This window comes from Sceloporus occidentalis, unplaced genomic scaffold (genome assembly GCF_023333645.1).
Source record: "Sceloporus occidentalis isolate IW3139 unplaced genomic scaffold, rSceOcc1.0.p SCAF_1, whole genome shotgun sequence".
Classification (NCBI taxonomy): domain Eukaryota; kingdom Metazoa; phylum Chordata; class Lepidosauria; order Squamata; family Phrynosomatidae; genus Sceloporus; species Sceloporus occidentalis.
In genome coordinates, this window is record NW_028316981.1 from 106,656,437 (window position 1) to 106,681,954 (window position 25,518).

The following is a 25,518-nucleotide window of genomic DNA, read 5'->3' on the forward strand; positions in this document are numbered from 1 at the left end:
CCTTCCTTCCTCTCTATTAGATTCTTAGCATTTTAAAGTTGTAAGCTGCCTTGGATCCCATTTTGGGAAAAAGGTGGGATATAAATTCAGTCACTTAATGAATAGTCCCATTACATCTGAGAAAGCCGGCTGCAAAGCAACTGTAGGTGGTGCTTAAGTTATCACATTTCATTACCATTAGGGCTCATGTTTATATCATTCTGTCTGAAGAAGCTTGCAGCTGCGAGAACAGCGACAAACAGTATCTTAAAACAATATTTTCAAGGCACTGCTCTCACCCTAATATTTCCCCAAGACATTTTTAAAGTAATAGTTATGTGCCAAAACAGACACCGATTTCTGGCTTTGGGACACCCAGTACAAACAAATGCTAGACACATACAATTTAATCAGGGAATGGCATGATTCCTATCCATTGTAATGCTTTCTTCAAGTTAATACAAACCCAACAGGAAACTATTCCCCCAGAAGTTACCCATAGGACTGAAATGGGGAAAAAACCTGTTCCCATTAACTTTTCTTTTGTTCACTGACACATAGTTGGTCATCAGTGTAAATTTGGGATTCATGTCAGAGAGAGCAGCATAATTTTGAATAACCTACTGCTGAAAGATTATCTTGCAGAGTTTACGTCTCTGAGCTGTGGCCACAACTTCTGTAAGGACTATGCTCAGGGCATGTGGAATGCCATGTAACAGTCCAAGGGTGGCACCTCCTATTACATGTTCAAGGTTCACACTGAGGAGCTGGCAATGTACAGCTGTGAATCCAGTTGGTTTCTTGCTCCCTTGTCAGAAAGAAAACTGTCCTTAAAACTTGGAAGTCCAAAAGGAAAAGCTCGGACAGACAAAAGGATATGATTCCCTGTGATTTCTGCCTGGAGAAGCCTAACTCAGCAGTAACGATGTGCCTAACCTGTGAGGCATCCCTGTGTCGGGCCCACCTGAACAAACACAATTCTAAAAGCACCCAGAAAGACCATGCCTTAGTGGCTGTCTCTGCTGCTGAAGCCCAGGAGGAGGAGAAAACTGGTGCAGAACACACAGAGCTGCTGGAAGGCTTCTGTCTGGACAACTCAGCTTGTGTTTGTGCCACAAGCTTTCACACAAAGGATGAATATGACAAGCAGAGGGTAAGGGGCTTCAACCAAATCAACCAGACATTGTGTACCCCAAAGGGTCTCCCCAAGTTAATTCAACATTTTTAGGTGTGGGTGGGTGTACTGTCTGTCTTGCCATATGTGGCTGCAGAAATAAATAGTTGTATCTGATACCACTTTAACTTCCAAGGCTCAATGCTATTGAAACCTGGGATTTGTAGTTTGCTGTGGCACCAGAGCTCTCTGACAGAGAAGGCTAAATCACACAAAATTACAAAACCCAGAATTCTGTATCATTGAGCCATGACAGTAAAAGTGCTATCTAATGGCATTATTTCTGCAGTGTCTGGATGCAGCCTCTCTCTCTCTCTCTCTCTCAGCTATAATTTATAATTTAAAGTGTTTGTTTTTCTTTCTTTCTATCTGTCTGTCTATCTATTATGGTACACAGATCCGTACATCTGATCACCGAGTCATCAAACACTGAGTATTATTTAATAGAAACAATAACAATTCTGTAAATTTTGCTGTCAAAAACTGATTTATGACCCACTTTTGACCAAATTAGGATGACATACCAAATATCTTTGAATATATTGGAGAGCAATGGGTAAATCGTGACTTCCCCCCAAGAAAATTGCCAGGTTTGATATATATATATATATATATATATATATATATATATAACTTGGTGTGAAACAGATTTTAATTTCTGTTGCAGTCCAATGATAAGTGAAATCATCAGCATCAAACCACGCAATGTCAGAAAGTTTCCTAGGATATATGTGTGTAGTTATATGCATACACACATGCACAAGCTGATGTCAGAATAGGAGAGCAAAAAAGAGAGAACCACAAAATGAAAATATATCAAATTTCCTCAGTATATAGTTCTAAAAGTTTGATAAATGGAAATTCAAGAGTAACAAGTTAAACTTTTTTCTCCTTGATATATTACTAACAAGGGAATTTCAACACAGTTTGGAAGACTCTCCTACTTCCATCTCTAATGCTCTCTTGACATCTCATTTCTCCTCTGGTTTCCTCCTTCTGTAGTATCCTGAAGGAGTTTGCCGGATGGTGGATATATAGGCCACTTGATACAAAATCTGGTCAGCAAGAGTGGACTGATATAAGAAAAATACTTACAGAAAATTCACACATATAATTTATATAATTTTCCTCACACAGATAGTTTTTTGTGGGTTTTTCAGGCTATGTGGCCATGTTCTAGAAGAGTTACTTCCTGATGTTTCACCAGCATTCTTCACACAGAGTTTGGAGCTTTTGGGGTTTCCTGAATCTCCAGCCACTGGCCATGCCAAAATAGGGGCTTCTGAAAGCTGTGGTCCAAAATGTAACCTCTCCAAACTCTGCCCACTCCATACAACTTATTCAGGGACTTTGCTTACCAGCCCCATTGTACTCTGTTTAACAGTCTTACTCCTCACCTATGATTCCACACAATGCTAGCCAAAGTAACTTTGCCAAGCTGAAGAATAAGGCTGTAATCAAAGCACACATGCTGAGTGAGGAGCTAATCCCATAGTGGCCAGTGTAAGTACTGAGTAGACAACCACAATTCATTTTAGTTAAGCTTTCATCCAGGCAAAATTCTATGCAAGGTCTCTATGGTGCCCCATTGACCTCAGTGGCATTTACTACTCCCAAATAAGTGTAGTTATAATTGCAGACTTAGGCCTGTTACAGACTGCCAAAATAAAGCTGCTTCAGGTCTCTTTGGAGGTATGCTATTTAAATGATGCATGGGTCCTAAGAGTCTGGAGGTCGCGCCAAAGCCACACTCCATTCCTAAGCACTGGAGTGCAGCTTTGGTGCAGCTTCCGGATTCTTAGGATGCATGCATCATTTAAACAGCATACCTCCAAAGAGACCCGAAGCAGCTTTATTTTGGCAGTCTGTAACAGGCCAGAGTGAGACTTCTCACTTGAGTAAAAATATATTTAGAATTGCACTAGAATTCACATTGTCCTCTGGAGAGTCAGTCTATTTTCAGAAGCTCTTATTGAACTGAACCATGACACCAAACAAAAAATTATTTGGCCCCAGCTTGTTAGTAATGTGACCTTGCTTAGCCTTCTCTGCACTTTCTGAAGGTACCCTTGCTTTGTAAAACACACACTCCATCTTAATGACTGACAGAATGGCAATCCTCTTTCTGTTTCAGAGCATAGATAAGCTACATTTGAGACCAAAGCTGTGAAAATCTCTCAACCAGCATCTGAGAGCTATAGACCAAAAAAGTAACTTTTCCAAGTTCTGCTCTATCAATCTCTTGAAAATTGCAGTGAATTCAGTTTACTGAATCTTCTGTTGCTGGTTGCAGCTAACAGGCCTATCTGGGAGATTCCTTATTAATAATTGCGTGCTCTTTAAACTTCAAACTTTTAAAATTATATACTGAGTCAAATTTAATAGCAATGAATTGCACAGGTTTCTGTAATGACTTTCAGCCTGCTTCTGTCCCGCAGAAACCATTAGGACTTTGGCCTCTCATAAAGCTTCCTGTCAGTTTAGCTGAGTTATGTTTTCTGTGGGACACGTTTGCATAGTTAACTGTACTTGCAACCATGTTTATAATCATAAGGAATAAAGTTATAAAATAGAAAGATGGTAAGACAACCAAGAACTGTTGTTGCTGTGTGCCTTCAGGTTGGCGGTGACCCTATCACGGGGTTTTCCTAGCAAGATTTGTTTGCCATAAGGTTTGACATGATCTTTCTCTGAGGCTAAGCGTGTGTGACTTGTTTAAGGTCAGCCAGAGAGTTTCCATGGCCAACTGGGATTTGAACCCTGGTCTCCCAGAGTCCTAATCCACCATTCAAACCACTATACACGCTGGTTGTTCATACACATATTTCCTTAGACGTAATGTTTACAGCATGAATCAGTGTGGTGCAATGGTTTAAATGTTGGTCTAGGTCTCTGGGAGATCAGGGTTTAAATGAGATAAACCCTTTGGGTGACCTTGGGCAACTGACACTCCTAAAAGGAAAAATTATTATTATTATTATTATTATTATTATTATTATTATAGTTTATTTTTATAGGGCTGTAAAAGTACACAGAGCTGTACATACAAATGATCAAATCAATAAAAATGAAACCTGCCAATGGCGTACAATCTATAAAATAAGTATAAAACAATAGGTAATAATATAAAATAGAATTGGTTAAAATAAACAGGCAACGATTAAAAACAACAACATCAACTATCCAATCAAAAATCTCATCTGAATAAATCTAGCCAAGAAAACCCTAAGGTATGGTCACCATAAATCAGTTAACCTGAATGCACATAACAACAGTATCTCCAGAGTTTACTGATGAGACTCCCAAATCAATATACTGTACATTCCAATCTTAAGACTGTGATCCTAAACATACTGTCCAACAGAAAGCAGCTGGTTGAATTCTGTAGAACTACTTGCAATCCATTATGCATGACTAACCTTTCCTACATTGGATCCTTTTAATTCAAACAAGCAATGCTCATCCCAACATAGAAATGTTTATATGTGGTACTGAAACACTATTATATGAGTAAAATATAGTTTATAAGGCCAGGATGGGAATTGTGCTCCTCTCTGGCCTTTAACTCCCAGAGTTCATCACCAGTGGATATGCTGGCTAGAGCTTCTGAAACTTGCAATCCAACAATACCTGGAGGGCCTCATGCTTTTAAGAGTTACCAGTCTTTGGGTGCTTGTATCACTAATTGCTAGTTTGCATGTTTGTAGATTTCCTGTTTCTTTTACCATACCCTGTTTCTTCTGGCATCCCTCTAACCTGCAGATGTTTCCTCTTTTCTCTGTGTCCATCGTTATACCATGTATCTGATTATGGACAAATTTTGTAAGTAAAGCTAATTTTATATGTTTTACAAAGACAACCAAGCTTGCTTCTTTCTCTGCTAGACCCTGTGTGTGTGGGCGGACACACACATGCCTTGTCAACTTTGTGACTGCTTGAGAAATCCATTGCTATTTCTTACATTTCACAACACATGATTCCCATCCTGGTGCAAGGGCTGCAATCTTAGGGACAATTAGATGGGAGAGAGGCCTGTTGCTTACACTTCTTAGGGCTTTAGGGCTATAGTAAACATGTAGAATGCAGTTTAAAGTAAGCAAATGTGACTCCAGTTTGGGAGCAGGAAGCAGATTTTACCCCATCCCACACACAGAGATTACAAAGGAGGGAGATACAAAAGTGCCAAGTAAAAAAATGTACATTACATGATAGAAAAGGCTAGGTGGATTATCTTATTTGCCTTGTCTAAACATAATTTCAGCTATTGTGCTCGACTGACTTCTGATAAATGATTCGTGATAGATCCACACCTCTGAGTTTAACTCTACAATGCCAAATCTTGCAGGACTTAAAAAAAAAGACATCTGCATCACACAAATGACAGAGTATATAAATTTTAAAGGTATCACTGGTGGATTTTTCAGAGTATATAAACTGTTAGCAATTAACTCATGAAGAGACCAGTGCTATTTTTAGAGCTATGATTTGGAACAAGACTTGATTTACCTCTCCTTTTTCCCCTCTGTAGTAATCAGTTCAATAAACCAATTTGCTTATTACTAAAATGTTAATATTTGAGAAATTTTGGAGGAAGAGAGATCCCATTAAGGCCTGAATCCAATGATTAGTTCCACTGAAGATGGGACCACTTATTCTGGGGCCAGTCCAGAGGATTATGCTCCAGACTAACCCTGGTGACCTCACACACTGGGCTGAATCTGGTGTAACTCCATGCCACTGTACACATGGGTCAGCCAGGCCAACACCACATCAGCCCTGCTGGCCCATCCCTTGTTCCCAGTGCCACTGCCACTGCCTTGCCAGCCCAGCAGCTCCCTGTGAGAGCTTGGCTATCACTGTTATTTCTGCTGAGGTCAAAACGGAGTGTCCAGATATGTGATCAACAAAGAGAGGGTTGCTCTACCTATGCATGACTGACCAAATACAGGCCATGTTCCAGCCTCAGTAGAAGCAATGATGCTGGCCAGGGTCTCATTACAGCTGTTTGGCTGGCACAGCAGCAGTAGCTTCAAAGGAAACCCATCCCCTTCCCTGTGCTGCTCAGCACAGGGTAAGGGAGACAGTGCTGTGTTTGCTGTCTGTACAACTGGATCAGGCTTAATTGGACCTGATCTAGCTGTCCAGACAGCAAAGAAAACTGAAGGTTCTCTGGTTTCCTGAATTAATGGGTTAAAATAGTGGTTTTACTGTGGACGTAGCTGTCCACCATCTGGACAGATCACACTGTGACTGGGTAAGTCTGGTGTATAGCCTTAGTGTAGAAAACCAGTGGAATTTACACATGTGTTGACTTATTGATTTCCTGTTGATTCATTGGGTTTACTCTAGTTGGAATTAACAATTGGGTTTGGCTAGTTTAGCTATTATTGTTCAAAGGAAAGCCTGTCTTGACAATTTAATTTTTACCCCCCCCCTTACAGTAACAGTATTACAATAACAGTATTGTGCATGTGGTTGCTCAGTGATTTAGACACTGACTCTGATTGACTGCAAGATCGGCAGGTCAGCAAGTCAAGGTCCAAGTGCCAGGGAACAGTGTCAGCTCCCATCACTAATCCCAGCTTCTGCCAATTTAGCAGTTCAATAGCATGTAAAAGTGCAAGTAGATAAATAGGTAGCACTTTGGTGGGAAGGTAACAGTGTTCTGTGAAGTCATGCTGGCCACATGACCCACAGAGTTGTCTTTGACAACGCTGGCTCCCTCGGAGAAGAGCACCACCCCCTACATTCAGACAAGACTTGACAATCAAGTCAAAGGGGAAACCTTTACCTTTTTATTTACAGTAATAGAAAAGAATTAAAACATCCCTCCAAAAAGTGTGTGCTCAAGTTTTAGCCCCACTAAAATTGGTCTTCTCCTATTAGAATCCCCCCCCCCCTTTCCACATGAGGTATTCCACATGTAGTGGATTAATTTACCAGTTCAACTAATTGTCATTTACAGTTTTACTGAATTTTGCCTATTATTCTGCTTTGATTGATTTTTGCTCCCTCTTAACTAGGAAATTCTCTCCTTGATGATGAAATCAATGCAGGAAAATAGAACTGCCATGAACCAAGCCCTCAGGCAGCTCCAGAAGAGTGCGGATCAAATAAAGGTTTGTGGCCTAAAACTAAACATCTTCCTGAAATGCCCAGTGGGAAATTAGTCTCTCTCTGATATTTAGCACCTGCTGGCATTTCAATCCTTTTCTTTCTGATCAGGGAGCAAAATAAATTCTTACCAGTGACTACCCCAATCCACGGAGACAAGCAAAGCTCACCATACGTTTGGCTGGATCAACAAGAGCTGCACTTTGCTCACCCATGATTTAAAGTGTCTGACTCCATATCTTAAGTGTAGCAACATATCCATGGTCGATGGATGGCCTCTTCCTTTTTTCTTTTCAGAGCAATAAGAAAATATTGACAGACCAGCTGTCAAAGATCTTCCAAGAGATCAAAGCTCAGGTAGATCAAAAAGAGAAGCAGATCATCAGTGATATTCAGTCCAGTGAGAAAAAGCATTTGGCTGACATTATTGCCTTACAAAAGCAAGTGGAAGAGAAGAAGGATAAAGCTCTTCAGAACCTTCAAGATCTACAGGCATTGAAAGAACAAACAGATGCTCAGGCCTTTGTCCAGGTAAAGTTTGTTCTGCTTCAGTTAGTAAAGCTTTGTTTGCTAAATCCCTTCCATTCTACCTTTCACTCAGACCATTTTCTCCCTTTTTCCTCCTCCCTGTAGGATTTTCAGCTGTTCCAAAAGAGGTAATGTCCATATTACATCTTCCCCAGTATTTGCATGTTAACATAGATAGTACCTCGGTGTAAATCGAAGTGATTTTTAAAAGAATGGTCATCTAAATGAAAACATTCTTAGGGCCAAATTATACATGTTAAATAGGTCTGAATCCAATTATGAATCCCATCTGAAAGAGATCCATGAAATCAGTGGAACTTACGTAGTGGTTGACTTAGCATTCAAGAATTGATTCATTGGGTCTGCTCTAGTTTGGAACAGCAATTTGATTTAGGCCAAAGTGTGATATTAAGTCTCTCTTTTTACTTTCAAACAAGAACACATCTCCTCCCCATCTGGATCAGAATCCCCTTGGACCTGGGGAGGGAAAATTAAACCTTCTTATCCCAACTGCTTTTTTTACTAAAATAACAGGGGGCTAATGAAAGAAGAAAGGGTTTACAGTGTTGTCCTAAAGAAAGAGAGGACCCAGCTGCATGCTACATATAAATATTTAATATACCCTGCAATTTAGTCTAGAATCAACACTGAAGAGGAACATGGATGATTGCTAACATCCCTTCAAACTATGTGATTCTCTATGATTTTATGAGATGAGAAACTTAGCACCATGGAGCCTTGTGTAATCAACATCTGAATGTACATGCCAAATTTCTACAGCTTGATTTATGGATACCATTTTACCCGTAGAACAGCTGATGTTTTCTTAATTTCATTTAATAGCTTGGGTCCACATTGGCCATTTTATTAATTGATGGCACCAGGAACCAGGAGAGGTTTCCTACTGAAGGAATGGGGTGGGTGAGGAGTTAGGGCCCGAACAGACAGGCCAAAATAAAGCTGCTTCAGGTCACTTTGGAAGTATACTGTTTAAATCACATACACATCTTTAGAGGCCAGAAGCTGTGCCAAAGCAGCCTTCAGTCCTTAGGACTGGAGCATGGCTTTGGCGCAGCTTCCGGCCTCTTAGGACGCATGCATCATTTAAATAGCATACCTCCAAAGTGACCCGAAGCAGCTTTATTTCGGCCTGTTTGTTTAGGCCCTGAGTTTGTGAGTACAAAGGAGCATGCCCTGTGAAGAGTTGCCAACCTCCTTTGGAAAGCATTGTTTCTGGATTTCATTTGGTCCCATCTTTGTAGGTTGTTATGAAAGCTCTGATGATTCATTGGTTTTCTTGTGTTTTCTGATGGTGGCTTTTGGCTGCCATTTTGTTTAGTGTTTTCTGGACTGAATCCTTGTTAATTATTATCACTGGTGGTCACTGACCTGATTGCTCCTTGTCATTTTACCACTACATTGCTTGAGAAGTTGGTATCCTGATATTTAAACTATTTGAAATATTTTAAATTTATTTTTTTAAAAAAGGAGCTATGGGCATGTTCTACCTGTGGCATTTCATCCCTCGTTTGTGTATCTGGAGTGAGCTGGAATCCCACTCCTCATTACAGAGAGAGAAGGCTTAGGGGAAAATGTAAGGGTAAAGCTGGGTCTGCAACATCTCAGCGGCACGTAAATGCATGGTAAATACCATCAGGTTGCAACTAGGCAGCCCAAGGTATTTGTCACCTACTTAGCGCTATTTAAATATTTGAAGGGATGTCATATTGAGGAGGGAACAAGCTTGTTTTCTTCTGCTCCAGAGAACAGAACCCGGAACAATGGATGCAAGCTACAGGAAAAGAGATTCCACCTCAACATTAGGAGGAACTTCCTGACAGTAAGGGCTGTTCGACAGTGGAATGCACTCCCTTGGAGGGTGATAGAGTCTTCTTCCTTGGAGGTCTTTAAACAGAGGCTGGATGGCCATCTGTCAGGGATGCTTTGATTTGGATTTCCTGCATGGCAGGGGGTTGGACTGGATGGCCCCTGTGGTCTCTTCCAACTCTATGATTCTATGATTCTACTCATCATGTAAGTGAGCTTCTGTTCACACAATGAGTCTTCATCTTTCTTTCCTTCCAGGCATGCCCCTACACCTTCAGAGATGCATATCTGGAGGTACATAAGGGACTGTGAGGGTAGGGACATTCCATTCCAGTGGCACTATCTGTTCCACTGGACTTTCTAGAATCATAACTTCCACATAACTTTCTAGAATAACTGGAGTTAACTGTGGCCCGAGACAGACTGCCTGAAAATGGTGATCTGCAGGCACCCATTTTAATTCCGGAGGGACGCCATAGACGCCAAACTGTGTGTCATCCCTCTGGAGTAAAAAGAACCTGGATTACGCATGACGTAAGCGACATGCAGCGACTTGCATGTCAGTTACGTCAGGATGGTGGTGCCCGTGTGGACGGGACACCGCCATTAGGCTGCCACCGTGCCATGCTAGGGTTAGAGACCGTGCAGTTGGTGCACGGTCCCAAATGCTAGAAGTGGTGGTGGCATGCCGCTTCGGGACTGTCTGTCCCAGGCCTTTGTTACTATGAATAAGATATAGGCATTATTGTTGGTCCAACATATGGCCCATTCTACGTAAGATGGTGCTCTGGGGCAGATCAGTTGGCCATGAACAAGACAGAGGCCCCATTCCCACTGGGCAATAAAGCGATGAATCTTGCTGCGAGCCAGACTCGGAGTGAGTTCCCGAGTCGTATTCGAATCACATCCATCATTCCCATTACAAAAGAGAGCAAACAGACTCAGTTTTTCTTGACGCATGTTCCCGTTCCCATTGATATTTCTCTGTTGTATTTTGACACGGACTTTTTTGTTCCCCGTTCCCATTGCCTGTCTGGAACCGTTTTTTCCCCCCTTTTTTAAGCTGTCAATGAAGTGCTTAGGTAATTAGATGTCACAGTGAAGTCAGTTGCTTCGATGCATTTTGACGTGGGCTATTTTTGTTCCCGGTTCCCATTTGCGTCTTTCAAACCTGTTTTTCTGGGGCGGTTTTTGTGGTCAATGGATCACTGAAGCGCCTGAGTACTTGGGCAGTCAGGCATCATTGTGGTTGCTGCCCAGACGCTGGAGCGCTGAGGCGCTTAGGCGCTCAGCAAAATCAGAAAAAGGAAAAAGAAGAAATAATAGTTATATAAAGGGTGTGTAGCAGGTCTCCTCATACATCAATCTATGTGGAGGAGGGGGGGTTGGCAGGGGCGTATCATGCGCTTACCACGTTTGGAGGCCAATGGAACAATTTGCAATGATCGGACACACGACAGAGTGCCTAGGCGATCAAAAACTGATTTTTTTAAAAAAAAAATAAATAAATTTGTCTACACACGCGATCGCCTTCCCCTGCTTCCCGCTCCACCGGGGGAAAGGTTACATGGGGGGAAATTGCGCTGGGAATGCAGGAAAGAGAACAAAGCTGGTGATACCCACGGGGCAGCCCCTTGAACATTGCTCCCCCCCTCCTAAAATACCAATTCAGACATCCGTCATTCCCATTAGTTTGCCCTGGATCCGACACAGCAACTGCCAAAAAAAAAAACTGCTGGAAAAGTGCAGTCAGGATAACCTGGGTTAGCCACCACTGATTCGGGTTTTCGCTGGAGAAATCGATCAAAGGAGGAGAGAATGTGAATTCAAATGGGAACGATTTTCCTTAAACAAGGATCGCACACGAGTTCAAATGGGAACAATGTCCCTATAATCCGATTCTTGATTCGCTTTATAGCTCAGTGGGAATGGGGCCAGACACAGCTTTCAAGATGAGACTAGCAGGAGCCATACAGTTATGTTAACTATTGCTTTTCTCCTTGGCATTCAAACACACATTATAAGATCTTTCCATTAGTAATCTGAATTGCTGGCAGGTAATTTCTAGAATGCAGGATGATTAGAATAGGGATATAATTTATTTATGCTTATTTCTAAATGAGTATTGATAAATACCATATATACTCAACTATAAGTCGAAAAATCTGTGCCTCAAAATGAGCTTCAAAATCCCAGGGTAGACGTATATAAGGGTCAATACGGTAATCCCCATCGCAGCCGCCAGGACGAAGCAGAGAGAGATGCTGCTGGCTGCTTCAAGAGGCTGGGCTAGAAGAGAAAAGATGGCTGGCGGAGGCCCATGGAGCTGCCACTCTTCTGGCCTCGCTGCAGCCCAAGGAGGATGTGCCCTTGAAGGAGGAGGAAAGGGAGAGGAGAGCCCCTTGGGGAGGGAGATGGCCTCTCTTGAAGCCAAGCTCCAGCAACCCCTTCCTTTGTTGTTGTTGTTGTGTGCCTTCAAGTCGTTTTGGACCTGGGGTTTTCTTGGTCCTTCTATCCTCCTCTTCCTCCCCATCTCCTTTCTCCTTCACCTTCCTCCTGCTGCTGCTCTCCTTCTCCTTCTTTCTCCTCCTTTCCCCCTTTCTCCTTCTTTTTCTCCTTCTCTTCTTCCTCCTCCTCCTCCTCCTCCTCCCTCCCTCCCCTCCAGGGTGTGTGTGTGTGTGTGTGTGTGTGTGTGTGCTGGAGCATGGAGGGCATTCTGGGGCTTGCCTTGGGTGGGTGCCATCGGGCCCTGGCTAAAGGAGGCCCAGAGCCCTCCCTTCTGTTGGGACCCTGCTCTTCCCCCCCCCCCCCCACTTTGCCACAAAGTGGCTCCCTCCAACAAGACCCCTAGGGAGGCTCTTCCCAGGGGTTTGGCACCTCCTGTGTTGTGGGCTACAAGCTTTGTTCAAAAGGGGGTTGCCATTGCCTTCCTCTGAGGCTGAGACAATGTGACTTCGGGGTGTGTGAGTGTGCGTGTGTGTGTGTGCGCGCCTGCAAGGAGATTTCTTGGGAGCTTTGTTCAGAGAGGGTTTACCTTTGCCTTCTTCTGAGGCTGAGAGTGTGTGACTTTCCCAAAGGTTTTCTTGGAAGATTTGTTCAGAGGGGGTTGGCATTTACCTTCCCTTAAGGTGACTAGCCCAGTGGGGTTTTTCAATGCCCAAGCAAGGGATTGAACCCTGGGCCTCCTCCACCGCTGCCTCCTGCTGCACTTCCTGACATACATTTAACCTCAGAGATCTCCATGTCTTCCAATTCAATTATTATTATTATTATTATTATTATTATTATTTGAAAGAAAGAAGTTGTCAGCATGAGCTTTTCAAAAGCCTCTTTCCTCAGATGCATTTAGTCTCAGAGGTGCTCCAAAATATACATGTCCCTTAAGTCTATTATTATTATTAACTGAAAGAGTCTGCTTCCTCAGATGCATTTAGTCTCAGAGGTGCAACAAGATCTCTATAACATAAGGATTTATATTAATGTTTTTTTTAAAAAAACGTTAATGTTTTTAGCTTTTAGTTGGCTATGGCCTCCATTTTTCTCAGATGCACCACATTTTGGGGTAAATTTTGTCCAACATTTGTCCTACATTTTGGTCTAAATTTTGTTCTACAAATTTTGGGGTTGAGGATTGTGATTTTATGATTTTCATTTGATGTAACTGTTGTGGATTTTTATGGAACCCATCTCAATCCATAAGAGAGAAGTGGGCTAAAAATAATAATTATTATAATTATTATATTTTTTCTACATTTCCCCCCGGTTTGGTGGTAGAGAATTATGGCAACCCTACCCCAAAGGAGCTGCACGAGCCACATCATTGACACGCGCCCCATGTAAACAGTGGTGCGCCAAGATGGCGCCCGCAGTGCACAGTAGGGCTCAGGACATTAAAAAAACATAGGGCCCCAAATGTACAGCTACGGGTCTGGCTGGGATCACCAAAGCTGGGAGAAAAAGAGAGAGTCCAAACCTCCTTTGCAAAGCTGGGTTTGGGAGGAAGGCAAGAGAGAAAGAAAGAGAAATGGAGGGAATCATAGAGTTGGAACAGTCCACAAGGCCATCCAGTCCAACCCCCTGCCATGCAGGAACTCCCAATCAAAGCATACCCTACAGATAGCCATCCAGCCTCTGTTTAAAAACCTCCAAAGAAGGAGGCTCCACCACACTTTGAAGGAGTGTGTTCCACATCTAATAGCTTTTACTGTCAGGAAGTTTCCCCTAAAGTTGAGGTGGAATCTCTTTTTCTGTAGCTGTCATATAGAGGTATGGAAGTACTCAGGATATTTGGAAACTACACTCAGTATTTCATTTCAGCAAGTATCATTGATCTCTTAAACTCACCAGATCAACCTTCTATCCCAAACCTCCTTTGCAAGGCTTTTTTTCTGGCAAAAGCCAAAGGAATGGCAAGAGAAACAGAGTGGTGATAGGGGTTTGTTTAGTAGTTTTCTGCGTTAAAATCAGGCAAAGTTATAGTTTAAAAAAAGTACTGAAAAGCTTCCTGGAAACTTATGAACAATAGCCTTGGGGATTGCCTATTCACTTCTTTTGTGATTGCAGTCCTTGTGATTTCAGCTGGGTCAACCAGTGTGCAAACTTTTAAACTGTAATAACCCATTGAAGCATGTTATTGGTTTCATTAAAATATACTTCTAGTTAAAAATGTATTCAGAAGATGTTGTAGCATGACCCAACTATGTACATTCCATTCTTTATCAAACTGTTCGTTTCAGTTCAATGTAAAGACAATCCTTATGTTAAACAGGATATTATGATGTTGCTTTGTAATGAATCTTTTTTTTAAAATGTGAAGTTGGTGCTTTACTACATGATCAAACTTGCACTCAAAAGAGTTGTAAAATATAAAATTTATGGAAAGTTATAAAGTTACAGAAATTAATCACTGCTAGTTCTCTGGCACTGTTTTTTTCTTTTGCTTCATCTTTTATATCCTTTGTTACGCATCCCGAAGTTTTAACCTCGACTTATCTAAGAGTCATATCAAAAATCCAAAATTTTGGCCCCAAAATATGCCCTCGACCTATACATGAGGTCGACTTATACATGAGTATATACGGTAAGAAACATATTGTAGATTGGATTGAAGTGTAGCTTACACTGTGAGGGATAGGTTATTGTGCAGCTTACCTGCTCAATTCTCTACTTAATGAATGAAAACAGAATGTGTTTTGAACAAGATGTTAAACAGTACTCCTTGCATACAGGAATATAATCAGCTATCCATTAATATTAATTCTAATATTGCATAAGATGCTAACAATACCAATGCATGCACAGTACCTTCTATCTATATCCTATGGAAAATATGGTAGCTCCTGTTAGGAGTGGCAAATGTAACAATCAGGTGAGGAATTATTCATACATTGATTGATGACTTCTTGTGCATACTAGGATTAAGAAAGAGAATTTCAGCAATGGCAGTGTGGAAGTCTTAACAGTGCATCTGGATCAATCAGACATTCAAAGTGTTCGAAATCACACAGCAGTTTACATCTCCAATCTGGACACACTGATGCAAGTAGTACATGGTAAGTGAACATATCTTACCACACAGCCTCAGCAACACAAAGAGGAAATTATATTAGCTGAAATTGTAAGTTATGGTGAATATGAAAAAATCATATGTGAGAAATAACTGAAGATTTTGCTCTTAAATATAAAAGGTGTACAAACAGTCCCAGTACAGTCGGCATTCTGTGTCCATGGATTTAAGAATCCATGACTTGAAAATATATTTTTAAAAATATAAAAATATATAAACAACAAACCTTGATTTTGTTATTTTATATCAGGGGCATCATTTTACTATGCCACTGTATTTAATGGGACATGAGCATCTACTGATTTTGTATCCATGTTGGGGGGGGGGGTGTCCTGGAAGCAAACACCCTTGGATACCAAGGGCCTGTTGTATTATTCACATTCTCCCGTTTCGCATATTTGCTGTAACATACTTCTATATGCAGTTTGAATTACCTTGGGTGTATCCTCCATCTTCTAAATCTATCATAGAGATAGAATGTTACTTTTAAGTCAAAGGCTTTCATGGCCGGCATCCATAGTTTTTTGTGGTGTTTTTGGGTTATGTGGCCATGTTCTAGAAGAGTTTATTCCTGACATTTCACCAGCATCTGTGACTGGCATCTTCAGAGGGTGCAGGCCTAGAAGAGAGCTAGGGCCCCAGGGTGGGAGGATATGCAGACACTAATCCTCTTTGCATATCCTCCCACCCTGGGGCCCTGCCATGCAGTGAAAATATGCAGGTTTAAATAAGCACCAGAGAATTGTGTTTCCAAAGAAATAAAATCTCTTTTTCAAGGGCACACTACCTAAAAATGAGTTGGTTGTTTCAAATGCATGTCAACACTGGAAAAACATCCAAAACTACATTCTTAGAAAAGGGTTCTGCATGCAGGTGACTTCTATAGGTGAGAGATATTGGAAAGAAGATAGACAAAGCATGATGCAGCCCTTGAAATATGAAGGGAGCATCCAAGGTTGAATCCATATCTGTAAAATAATTCATACTTACCTTAATCCTCATCCTGTTTGAGCACCTGATGTTACTCACGATTTGAAGTGAAAACAATTCTTTTTGACACCTGAGGGCTTTAAAGAGATTTTTTTTTTTAAAAAAAAATCCTTTTCTCTGCACTTTCTTGAAGAAACTAGATTTAAAAAAAGTGTGCCCTGTCCTCCAAATCAGGATCAGGTGGAATTAGGGTGTGTGGAGTGGCAGCCACTTCACTTGCTGTAGTCCCAGGAAAGCCCATGGAGGTAGGGTTGCCATAACCCGGTTGCAACCGGGTTTTTCCCGGTTTTGGCGGCACCTGCTCGGTCACGGCACGGGTGCAGCCAAAAACCGGGAAAAGCCCGGTTGCAGCGGGGTTGCAAGGCAACCCTGGGGCCTCACTGCCCTCCTCCTCCTCCACCGCGCATGGCCGTGTGGAGGAAAAGGAGGGCAGCGAGGCCTGGGGCGGAGGAGGCTGCAGGGAGGCGGCACCTCTTGGGCGCAGCCGCGCCAACCTCCCCGCCTCCCTGCAGCCTCCTCCCTCCTTCCTGGCCTCCGCGGGGGCCAGGAACGAGGCAAGGCCCCGGCGATCGCCGCCAGGCTCCCCACCTCCTTCCTGGTCCCTGCGGGGGCCAGGAACGAGGCAAGGCCGCAGCGATCGCCGCCGGGCTCCCCGCCTCCTTCCTGGCCTCCGCGGGGGCCAGGAACGAGGCAAGGCCCCGGCGACCGCTGCCGGGCTCCTCGCCTCCTTCCTGGCCTCCGCGGGAGCCAGGAACGAGGCAAGGCCGCGGCGATCGCCGCCAGGCTCCCTGCCTCCTTCCTGGTCCCTGCGGGGGCCAGGAACGACGCGAGGCCCCGATCCTGGCCTCCGATCGCAGCGAGGCCCGGGGCCCAGGCAGGGAGGGAAAGCCTCCTTAAGTGGAGGCTTTCCCTCGCCGCTTGGCCTGCGCTCCCCGCCGCAATCGCGAGAGAAATGTAGGATAGAATTTTCAAATGTAGGACACATTTTTGTGTGTCCTACATTTGAAAATTCTGTCCTACATTTTTCTCGGTTTGGAGGTCCAGCACTATTGCAATCCTACATGGAGGGCAGAAGAAAAAAGGAGGAGAAAGAGGACAAAGGGGTGGGGAACAAAAAAAAGAAGAGAAAGAGAAAGAAAGAAAGAAAGAAAGAAAGAAAGAAAGAAAGAAAGAGTGGTGTTGGTTAGGAAGGAATGGGAGAAATGAGAGGGGCGATTGTAAGGTGGAAGGCACTGTCTGGGCTCCTTTCAGCCCTCTTTCCCCATCCAAGCACTGCAGCATTTTTTTAGGGCAGTGTATTTGAATGTCTGAAGTGATGCCTCCATTTTAGAATCTCTGCAACCCTTTGCATATGTTGACATTCAAATGGGATGTGTGTGAAGATTATGAAGGGAAATCTTCATTTTCACCCTTCTTGTCCCTCATAGTACATGCCTAGAGAGTTTGTAGATATGAGTGCTGACTTTTGCAGTGCAGGAGTTACTGTTGGCTGCTCACTCTCCAGTAGCTGTACAGTGACTTGTGGCATCCCCTGTCCTGCTCCCTCCATCTGCCACAGAAATCCATGCGCCACCTTCCCACCCTCTTCTCACTCCCCCTGCCCTGTTCCCACTCCCTCAACCTAAATGAAGGAGTGAGCTAGGAAACCTTAAATGTCATGGGCTAAACTGAGTGAGGAGGTATTTAATTTTCCCAGGGAGAGGGCATCTGGCAAGGGAGCCATACATTGGGAATATAGGTGAGTAGTAAGAGTGACAGAAAAACAAGGCCTATTAGTTGATACAGGTATCATGCAGGGAAGAAATAAAAACAATACAGCCACTGTGGTCGTATGACCTAAAACAATCTAATTCACTCAACACATGGGCAATGGCCCTTTTGTACCAGTGTGAGTTCAGGTGGGGGAAATGTGTGGCTTTCAAGGTCAGTTGGAGTTTGGATTAAAACAGGTGAGTGTTTTAATCCATGGTCAAACTGGGTCACACTACTGCACACTGGAGCTGAACTACTTTGCAGGTGTGGATTCAGTCCAAGTCCAGCAATCTTGCACTTGCTTCCTTCTCCTGATCTCATGGCTCATTATCCAGTTCTGAACATGATTTCACAAATGTCACACCTATGGCAGCTCCTTGGGTTGTTTGTTTACTGAACCTCATCATACCAAATCTGCCCTGGTAACAAAACTCAGAAAGTGTTTTTTATTGGAGTTGTTTTGCATCAGTCTCCAATCTTGTTCTGTTTTCTTACTTTTGCAGGAAAAATCATTAACCAAACACAGTGGAGCAGGTAAATTCTTTTCTGTTTTTCCATGGGTGCATCACATCAGATCTGATAAGGTGTTTTCCATTCATTAGTAGCAAGTCTTAGCATTTGTGAGTGAAATCATAAAGGAATGAATACTGCAGATAAATGCAGTTAGATCTCCATATCTTTCTTCATAAAATTATGATGGAGGGAAAAAAACCTGGCCATTGAATTACTGTTTTCAGCTTAAATGAATGTAGAATGATCAGTTTTCATGAGAAAAAGGGTAATTCATACTGACTGATAATAAGGACCAAGAGTAGGGCAGAAATTCTGCAACAGTTCTATTTAAGTTCTATTTAAGGAGCTATTTAAATAGGAAATAAGCTTAACAATGAAAAACAAATACTGAAATGCCCATTGATCAGTGACTGAATGAAAGGGAGAAAAACAGACTACTGCACTATTCAGTTATAGCACTATTATTCAATTTTTACTGCAGTGATTGCCTCCTGAGTAGGGTTGCCATATCCCGCCTGTGGGTGGGACTTTCCCAGTTTTGGGCGGGTCCGCACGGTCCCGCCCCGGGTTGCCCCCGCCCCTGGGATTTTCCCCGCACCCGGGCTTTGTTGCAAAGTCTGCAACAGCGGTGGCGGGGGAAAGAGAGAAGCCTGTGTAGGCCTCTCTCCATTGGCGAGGGGGCTTCCCTCCCCTCTTTGGCTCCGCCGGAGCCGAGGGAGGGAAAGAAGCTTCGCCGAGGCCAGACTTCTTTCCCTTCTTGGGCCCCGCTGCCGAGAACGGAGCCCAGGCGGGAAAAGAATCCTCCCCTCAGCAAGGATTCTTTACCTGCCTTGGCTCCGCCGGCAGGGACGGAGCCCAGGCAGGGAAAGAAAGCCTCCCTGAGGGGAGGATTCCTTCCCCGCCTGGCCCCCTCCCCTCCTGACAGGCAGGGCCCCCTCCACATTTATATTGACATTTTTAAAAAACTCACCCATTTTTTTCGCGTGTCCTCCATTTTTTAAAAAAATGCCCTACATTTTAAAATTTTGTCCTACATTTGTCCCGGTTTGGAGGTCCTGACTTATGGCAACCCTACTCCTGAGGCATTCTGGGGTTTATAGTTTAGTGAAGCCTGGTTGAGAATTCTAAATGCCCCTCCTTAAAATGGAAATCCCACGATTCCACAGGAGGCAGCCATAGCAGTAAAAGTGTACTATGACAGTGTAGTGTGGTATTGTAAAAAGCATATGTTACCAAAAAAAAAAATCAAGCTGGAAAACACAATAAATTGATTCACAGTACAGAACATGTTGTATGTGATCAAAGTCTGAAAAAGAAACCCACTTGAGATTATTATACTTAGATTTAGATAATGGATTGTACCAGACCTTAAGTCACAAGTTGTTTATCAAGGAGAAAGTTCATCTGAATAAGGCACCAACCCATGCTAACCAATTTCTTCTTCTGTCTTTCTCATATCCTCCAACTGGCCTGATTTGGCAGGAGCAGTCCTCATTAATCTTCTGTTGGCCCTCCTTTTCAGCTGCCTCCTTCTTGAGCAAGACCCTTAAGGAGAGGTTGTTAACTGGTTCCAGATACTTTTTTGTATGAAACCAGTTTTTGGATACATATCAGATGGATTTCAGGATGTAGTTTTATCATATAAACTGGTTTGATTGTATTATATGTGACTTGTTTATTTTGTACAGTGTTATGAAATAGACAGGGTAAATATTATGTATTTATTTAGTTTATTTGCCACCTTTTCTCCAGTTTTATCTGGCAAAAGTTAAAACAAATACAGGTAAAATTTTGCATCATACAAAAGTTAAAAATATGTTTAAGTAATCAATAGAATTCAAAGCAGTTGAAAGCATGACCATGAAAAAGGAAAACAACAAATACATACAGTATCACACACTAGGCAAGGATTGCTTTGCATCTGAGCCTGCTGAAACAAAGAGTCTTCATCAGCTTAAAGAAGGATAGCAAGGTGCATGCCAGTCTAACAGCTCTAGAAAAGGAGTTGCAGACCTTGGGGAAAGCTACTGGGAGGGTCCTCTCCCATGTTCCCAACAAATGTACCTGTGAGAGAGGTGAGACAGAGATGGCCATCCCCACAGATCTCAAAACATGGGCAGGCTCATATAAACTTGTTTGTTCTCTTTGATGGGGTTGCTTGTTTTTGTTGTTATGTGACTTCAAGTTGTTTCTGACCTATGGCAACCGTAAAGCAAATCTATCATAGGGTTTTCTTGGGGGAAACCCCTTTTTTGTTGGGGTTTCAACCTCTCCCCCCCCCCCCCCCGAGCAAAGGATGACACAGGATAATGAAGTCCCCTCTGGCACTGCTCAGATCGTGGGCTGCTGCTCCAACATTATCATCTTTTTGGTGCTGGATTAAGACATTTCTCCACCTCCCAAGCATTGGATGGCTTAGACCAATAGATTGCCCCTACTGTTTGTTCTTGTTGGGAGGTTTTGCGTTGTTTTTGTACTGCACCCTCAAGTTGTTCCCGACTTTTAGTGACTCTAAGGCAACCCTATCTTGGGGTTTTCTGAGGATGAGAGTGTATGAGTTGCCCAAGGTCACTCAGTGCATTTCCAGGGCAGAGAGGGGATTCAAACCTAGGTCTCATGAGTCATAGAAGATTATCAGACCAGCACTTACTATGGGGTAAGCACTGGTAAATCACTGCTGAAACGTTGAGGAAGCACGCATGTGTGAAAGCCTGGTGCGCTTCCTAAATATCAGGGAATTGTCGGCTCCACTCCAGCATCACTGAATCATTCAGAGAGAGGGAGCTTCCTCTGAATGGAAACTTTGCGATCAGAGAAAATTCCCTCTCCCTGAATGATTCAGTGACACTGGAGGGGAGCCGATGATTCCCTGATGTTTAGGAAGCACACCAGGCTTTCACACATGCACGCTTCCTCAATATTTCAGCAGCAATTTACCAGTGCTTATCCCATGGTAAGTACTGGTCTGATAATCCAATGCTCAAACCATGATGGTTTCTTGGTTTATATTCTATACAATGTTTATTAATTTTTGTATATTTTACTTGTAAGACATCTCAAATCTTTTTTAGAAAATGATATTCAAGAATTAGAAATGATAATGATATCACTTAATGGTAATGATATCACTTGATATTACAGTATTAACACACCAATCTTGTACCCAGTTATTTAATTGAGAGAAATCCCCACTGACCTCAGGACTTATGTCTAAGTTGATACATACATTATTGCCATTTGAGTGATATGTTGTTAAACGAAGATGTTGGACTGTGTTTGGCTTTTGTATATTATGTGTTGGTCCTTTATCACAATTGCTGGAAACTTTGGGGGGGAAAGTGGAGTCAGAACTAAGGAGATTATGATACCCAAAAAAACAGTTGCTTGAATACAGTAAGCACAGGTGGGGTCCAGGATGCATACAGGATGCACTTGCGCTGCCATGGCAATATGCAGTAACACCCGTTTTTGACTTTTCAATCTCATGTCTATCCCAGTGGGATTTCCAGGTGCAATAATCAGTGGAGTGCTTTCTTTAGAACAGACATGCAGCATGGTAGGAAAATCCCACAGGAGAAGAGAGGAACAGTGCAAAAGTTAGTTTCCTTGTGTTAAATGGATCCTTCTTCTAAATGGATCATATAAAATTACACTATGCATCTCTTTTTGGATGTAGGGTTGCAGTCAAAGTTTCATGATGTTTCATTATTATGAAGGCTAAGAACCTTCCTTATATATATGTTTGACTGTTCATCTGCTCCCTCTCTGTGGTTCACTGAATGATCCCCATTATCTTCTTTCTACACCCAGAATAATTCCAGCTGCAGAGTTCTCTCTTGATGGTAGGTATTTAAAATGTCATTACTAATTTTCAAGATAACCAGCCCACACTAGCTGTCCAAATTCTGTGATGGCACCATCTTCTAAAATATAGCTCAGACTAGGTTTCTTTTGTGATAATAGGGCTGGCATGAAACTGACTCAGCCAAGGGCATGATTGTTCCAAAATTATAGGGAACCAACCTCTGCCAGTAAATTATGAAAGCATTGGGCAGTATTGATAGTGAAGCACAAATGCCTTGTTTTTGTGCATTTTCCAAAACTGCCAAGAAGTTTTTTTTTGTTTGTTTTGTTTTGCCTCATGGCCACTGAATGTAGTCTCCAAGGTTTGGTCATCATTCTAAAATTTTACTAGCATTTTGCTGTTCAATAGAGCAACAATTAGGAGTAAACACCCAAGTTTTGACATGCACTCATTACTTTGGACAGAGTTTTATTTTTAGTGTTTATTGTTACAGTGAGCAAGACAGATCACCTTTGCATGTATCTGAGGTTCAGTGTAGCCTTTTAGATTTAATTTCTATAAACACTTGTTAGTACATCCTGCTGAGATAAATAGGATATGAGTTTGATCAATCTCTGTGTGAATTAAATGGTTGTGACCATTGACAGGACTGTAAAGCTTATTGTCTTCAAAATGAATTAGTGACAAACACATTCTGCTAGTTGTTTCTTTTGTTTCATACAGATGTGATCTGTGAAGTCTTCCCATCACCACCACCACCACCATTATCTGAGAATAAATCAGCAGCAAATCCAGGTAAAGTGGAAAGGAATAATCCATGAATTAAGCACAATTAAACAGTGTGCTGTCTGTCATAGTTCCCAAGTATTTAAAATTTTGGCACTTTTTAATCTTAAATACAATTCAAAGGAGTAACATTTTCAAAATCATGGATCAGAAATCCTAATTACCACACTTTCTTGCTCAGGCTGTTGCGTTTGACCCACAGATATTTGACTCACAATGTTGACTCCTTGTTATCTCTTTAAACAATACTCACAAATCACTTGTAACTGGCACATAATGAAACAGTACCATGCAGGGAACTTTCCAATGTCTGTCCAGGTTCAAGAAGTAGACTGTAGTACTTTTGGTTGGTTGGTTGGTTCTAAAAAGTATACTAGACAGCTTCTTGAAGTTTTCCTCCAAGAATGTACATCACAAAAGCCATTTCTTTTGCTCAGAAACTGATGCTGCACATTCATATAAAAGGGAGAACCTGAATACAGCCTCTGACCACATTTATTCTAGCAATTAGATCCACAGGCAAAAACACATGGTCTGAGCCTTTGGCTGAACTTCATATGGGGAGACAGAGCGAATGAGACACTGAGAGTAATGGCAGGTGCAGAGATATAAGCCTACAATGCTGGACACCTACCCAGTATAGCTCTCTCTCTATCTCTGCGTACCATTGCCCATAGCCACAGATAACTACAAAATCTAAGGACCTGTATAGGAAAGAACTCTCTGCTCCATTTCAGATAACTCCCAAAACTTGGCCCATGGTCTGTCATTTCACCATAATTTCCTGGTGCCCACCCCTTCATTCCTAGATTGTTGGGACCAGTCCACAAAGACAAAGAATTTTGCTTGGATTCCTAAAATAAAATATCTGGGTTTTATTATTTTATGTTCTGAAGTTTAAGTCTTGCGTGTCCACTTTTTTAATGGCCTTTCCCCCCTTTCCTAAAGGTGCTGCAAATCAGAAATAAGAAACAAGATCTGCCTTGGATTCTCTCTCTTTCTCTCTAGAAACAAGAAGATATTAAATAGGAATTCTACAGGAACTCAGTCTTTTACCAAGTGTTTTCCTCTCAAAAGATTTTTCTTGGGACTGGCATTTCTGAGAAGGAGAGACTGTACAAGCAAAGAATCTTGGACCCACCACATGTTTCTAATCACCACCTTTATAGCAAAGAGCAGCACAACAGGCTGTTCCCGATGGCTAAGCAACAGTGATTTAACTACATTTCCAATAATGTAACTACCCCTTTAAAAAGTGCATATGATTCCAAAAGGGATCCAGCTGGAAATGAATTTTAAAAGAAGCCTAATGGCATTGCATGATATCTCAGAGCAAACAAACATACCACACATACACACACCACACATATACACTGCTCTGGGGAAGACAGCATATAAATATGTCACCTGCTACACGATGGAGTAGATCCAGCATGTTGCAATGGTTTGAGTATTGAAGTGTTTGAAGGCACACAACAACAACAATATGTTGGGAGGTGCCCTCCCTGTGTAGTGGTCTAGTAATGGCAGGATATGTTAAGAACTGCAATCAGCACTGCTGGAGACAATCAAGTTAGGAAAATCTCCAAAGGTTCTCTAATTTTCGCCTATTGATAATTTTTCTGACTGGTTTGGAAAATGCTGGGACTAGTTTTGTTTTCCATACCCTGCTATTTCCATAAGTGTACTAATAAAGGAACTGTGAGACATGGAACAATGCATGTAAACAGCTATTCATAATATTTTGTGCCAGGCTGTCAAAACATTTTCTTCAAAGGATTCCAAACTTTGTGTACAACTCCCCTTAAATTCTGTCTTGCTGCCCTCTCTGTAAGCAGTTGTTTTGCATCAAATAGTGCCATGTTAATTTGTTTGGCAGTGCAAACAGTGAAAAGTGCCGCTGAATGATTCTTTTTGCTTTCATTGTTCACATGAAACAAATCAAATAGAAGTCATTGCCTTGCAAACATAACTCCTGCCTAATTAACTCCTCTGGTGATGGGAATAAAGTTTGGGGTGACAATTAGCATAAAATTATGCCTTTGAAATAGATATATATTGCAGATCAATACACAGTATTGATTACCTGTGCTGACTTGCCATTTATTTCAAGAGGACCCACCACAAGTGACTAATAGACTGAGTTTGCCTATAGCAGCAAAAGGGAACAGCCATGTACTAGGACAATCTTTGTAAAATGTTCAGAATCCTTGTGGCCATGGTGATTCATGGAGTTAGGATTGACATGTGAATTTTAGAGTAACATCTGCTGCTCTAGAGACTAGGACAGTGATTTCCAGAAGCCTCAGCCATCTAAGACAGTGGTCTGGGATTCTGGGAGCCAAGGTCTAAAACACCTGGAAGGCTAGAGTCTGGAAATCACTAGACTAGGATGTATAGCAATGGATTCAAGCTACATGAAAAGAGATTCCACCTAAACATTAGGAAGAACTTCCTGACAGTAATAGCTATTCAACGGTGGAA

General features: G+C 42.2%; 1 protein-coding gene across 1 annotated transcript; it reads left to right on the plus strand.

The window, feature by feature from the left end:
• Window positions 1-856: 856 nt before the first annotated feature.
• Window positions 857-24,929, plus strand: LOC149321930 (uncharacterized). Its single transcript, XM_089519747.1, has 9 exons — window positions 857-1,132; window positions 7,177-7,272; window positions 7,565-7,798; window positions 7,901-7,923; window positions 15,038-15,174; window positions 18,434-18,464; window positions 22,254-22,285; window positions 22,972-23,043; window positions 23,983-24,929. The coding sequence occupies exons 1-9, from the start codon at window positions 857-859 to the stop codon at window positions 24,000-24,002; spliced, it is 921 nt and encodes a 306-aa protein (XP_089375873.1). The 3' UTR covers window positions 24,003-24,929.
• The last annotated feature ends 589 nt before the right edge of the window (window positions 24,930-25,518 follow it).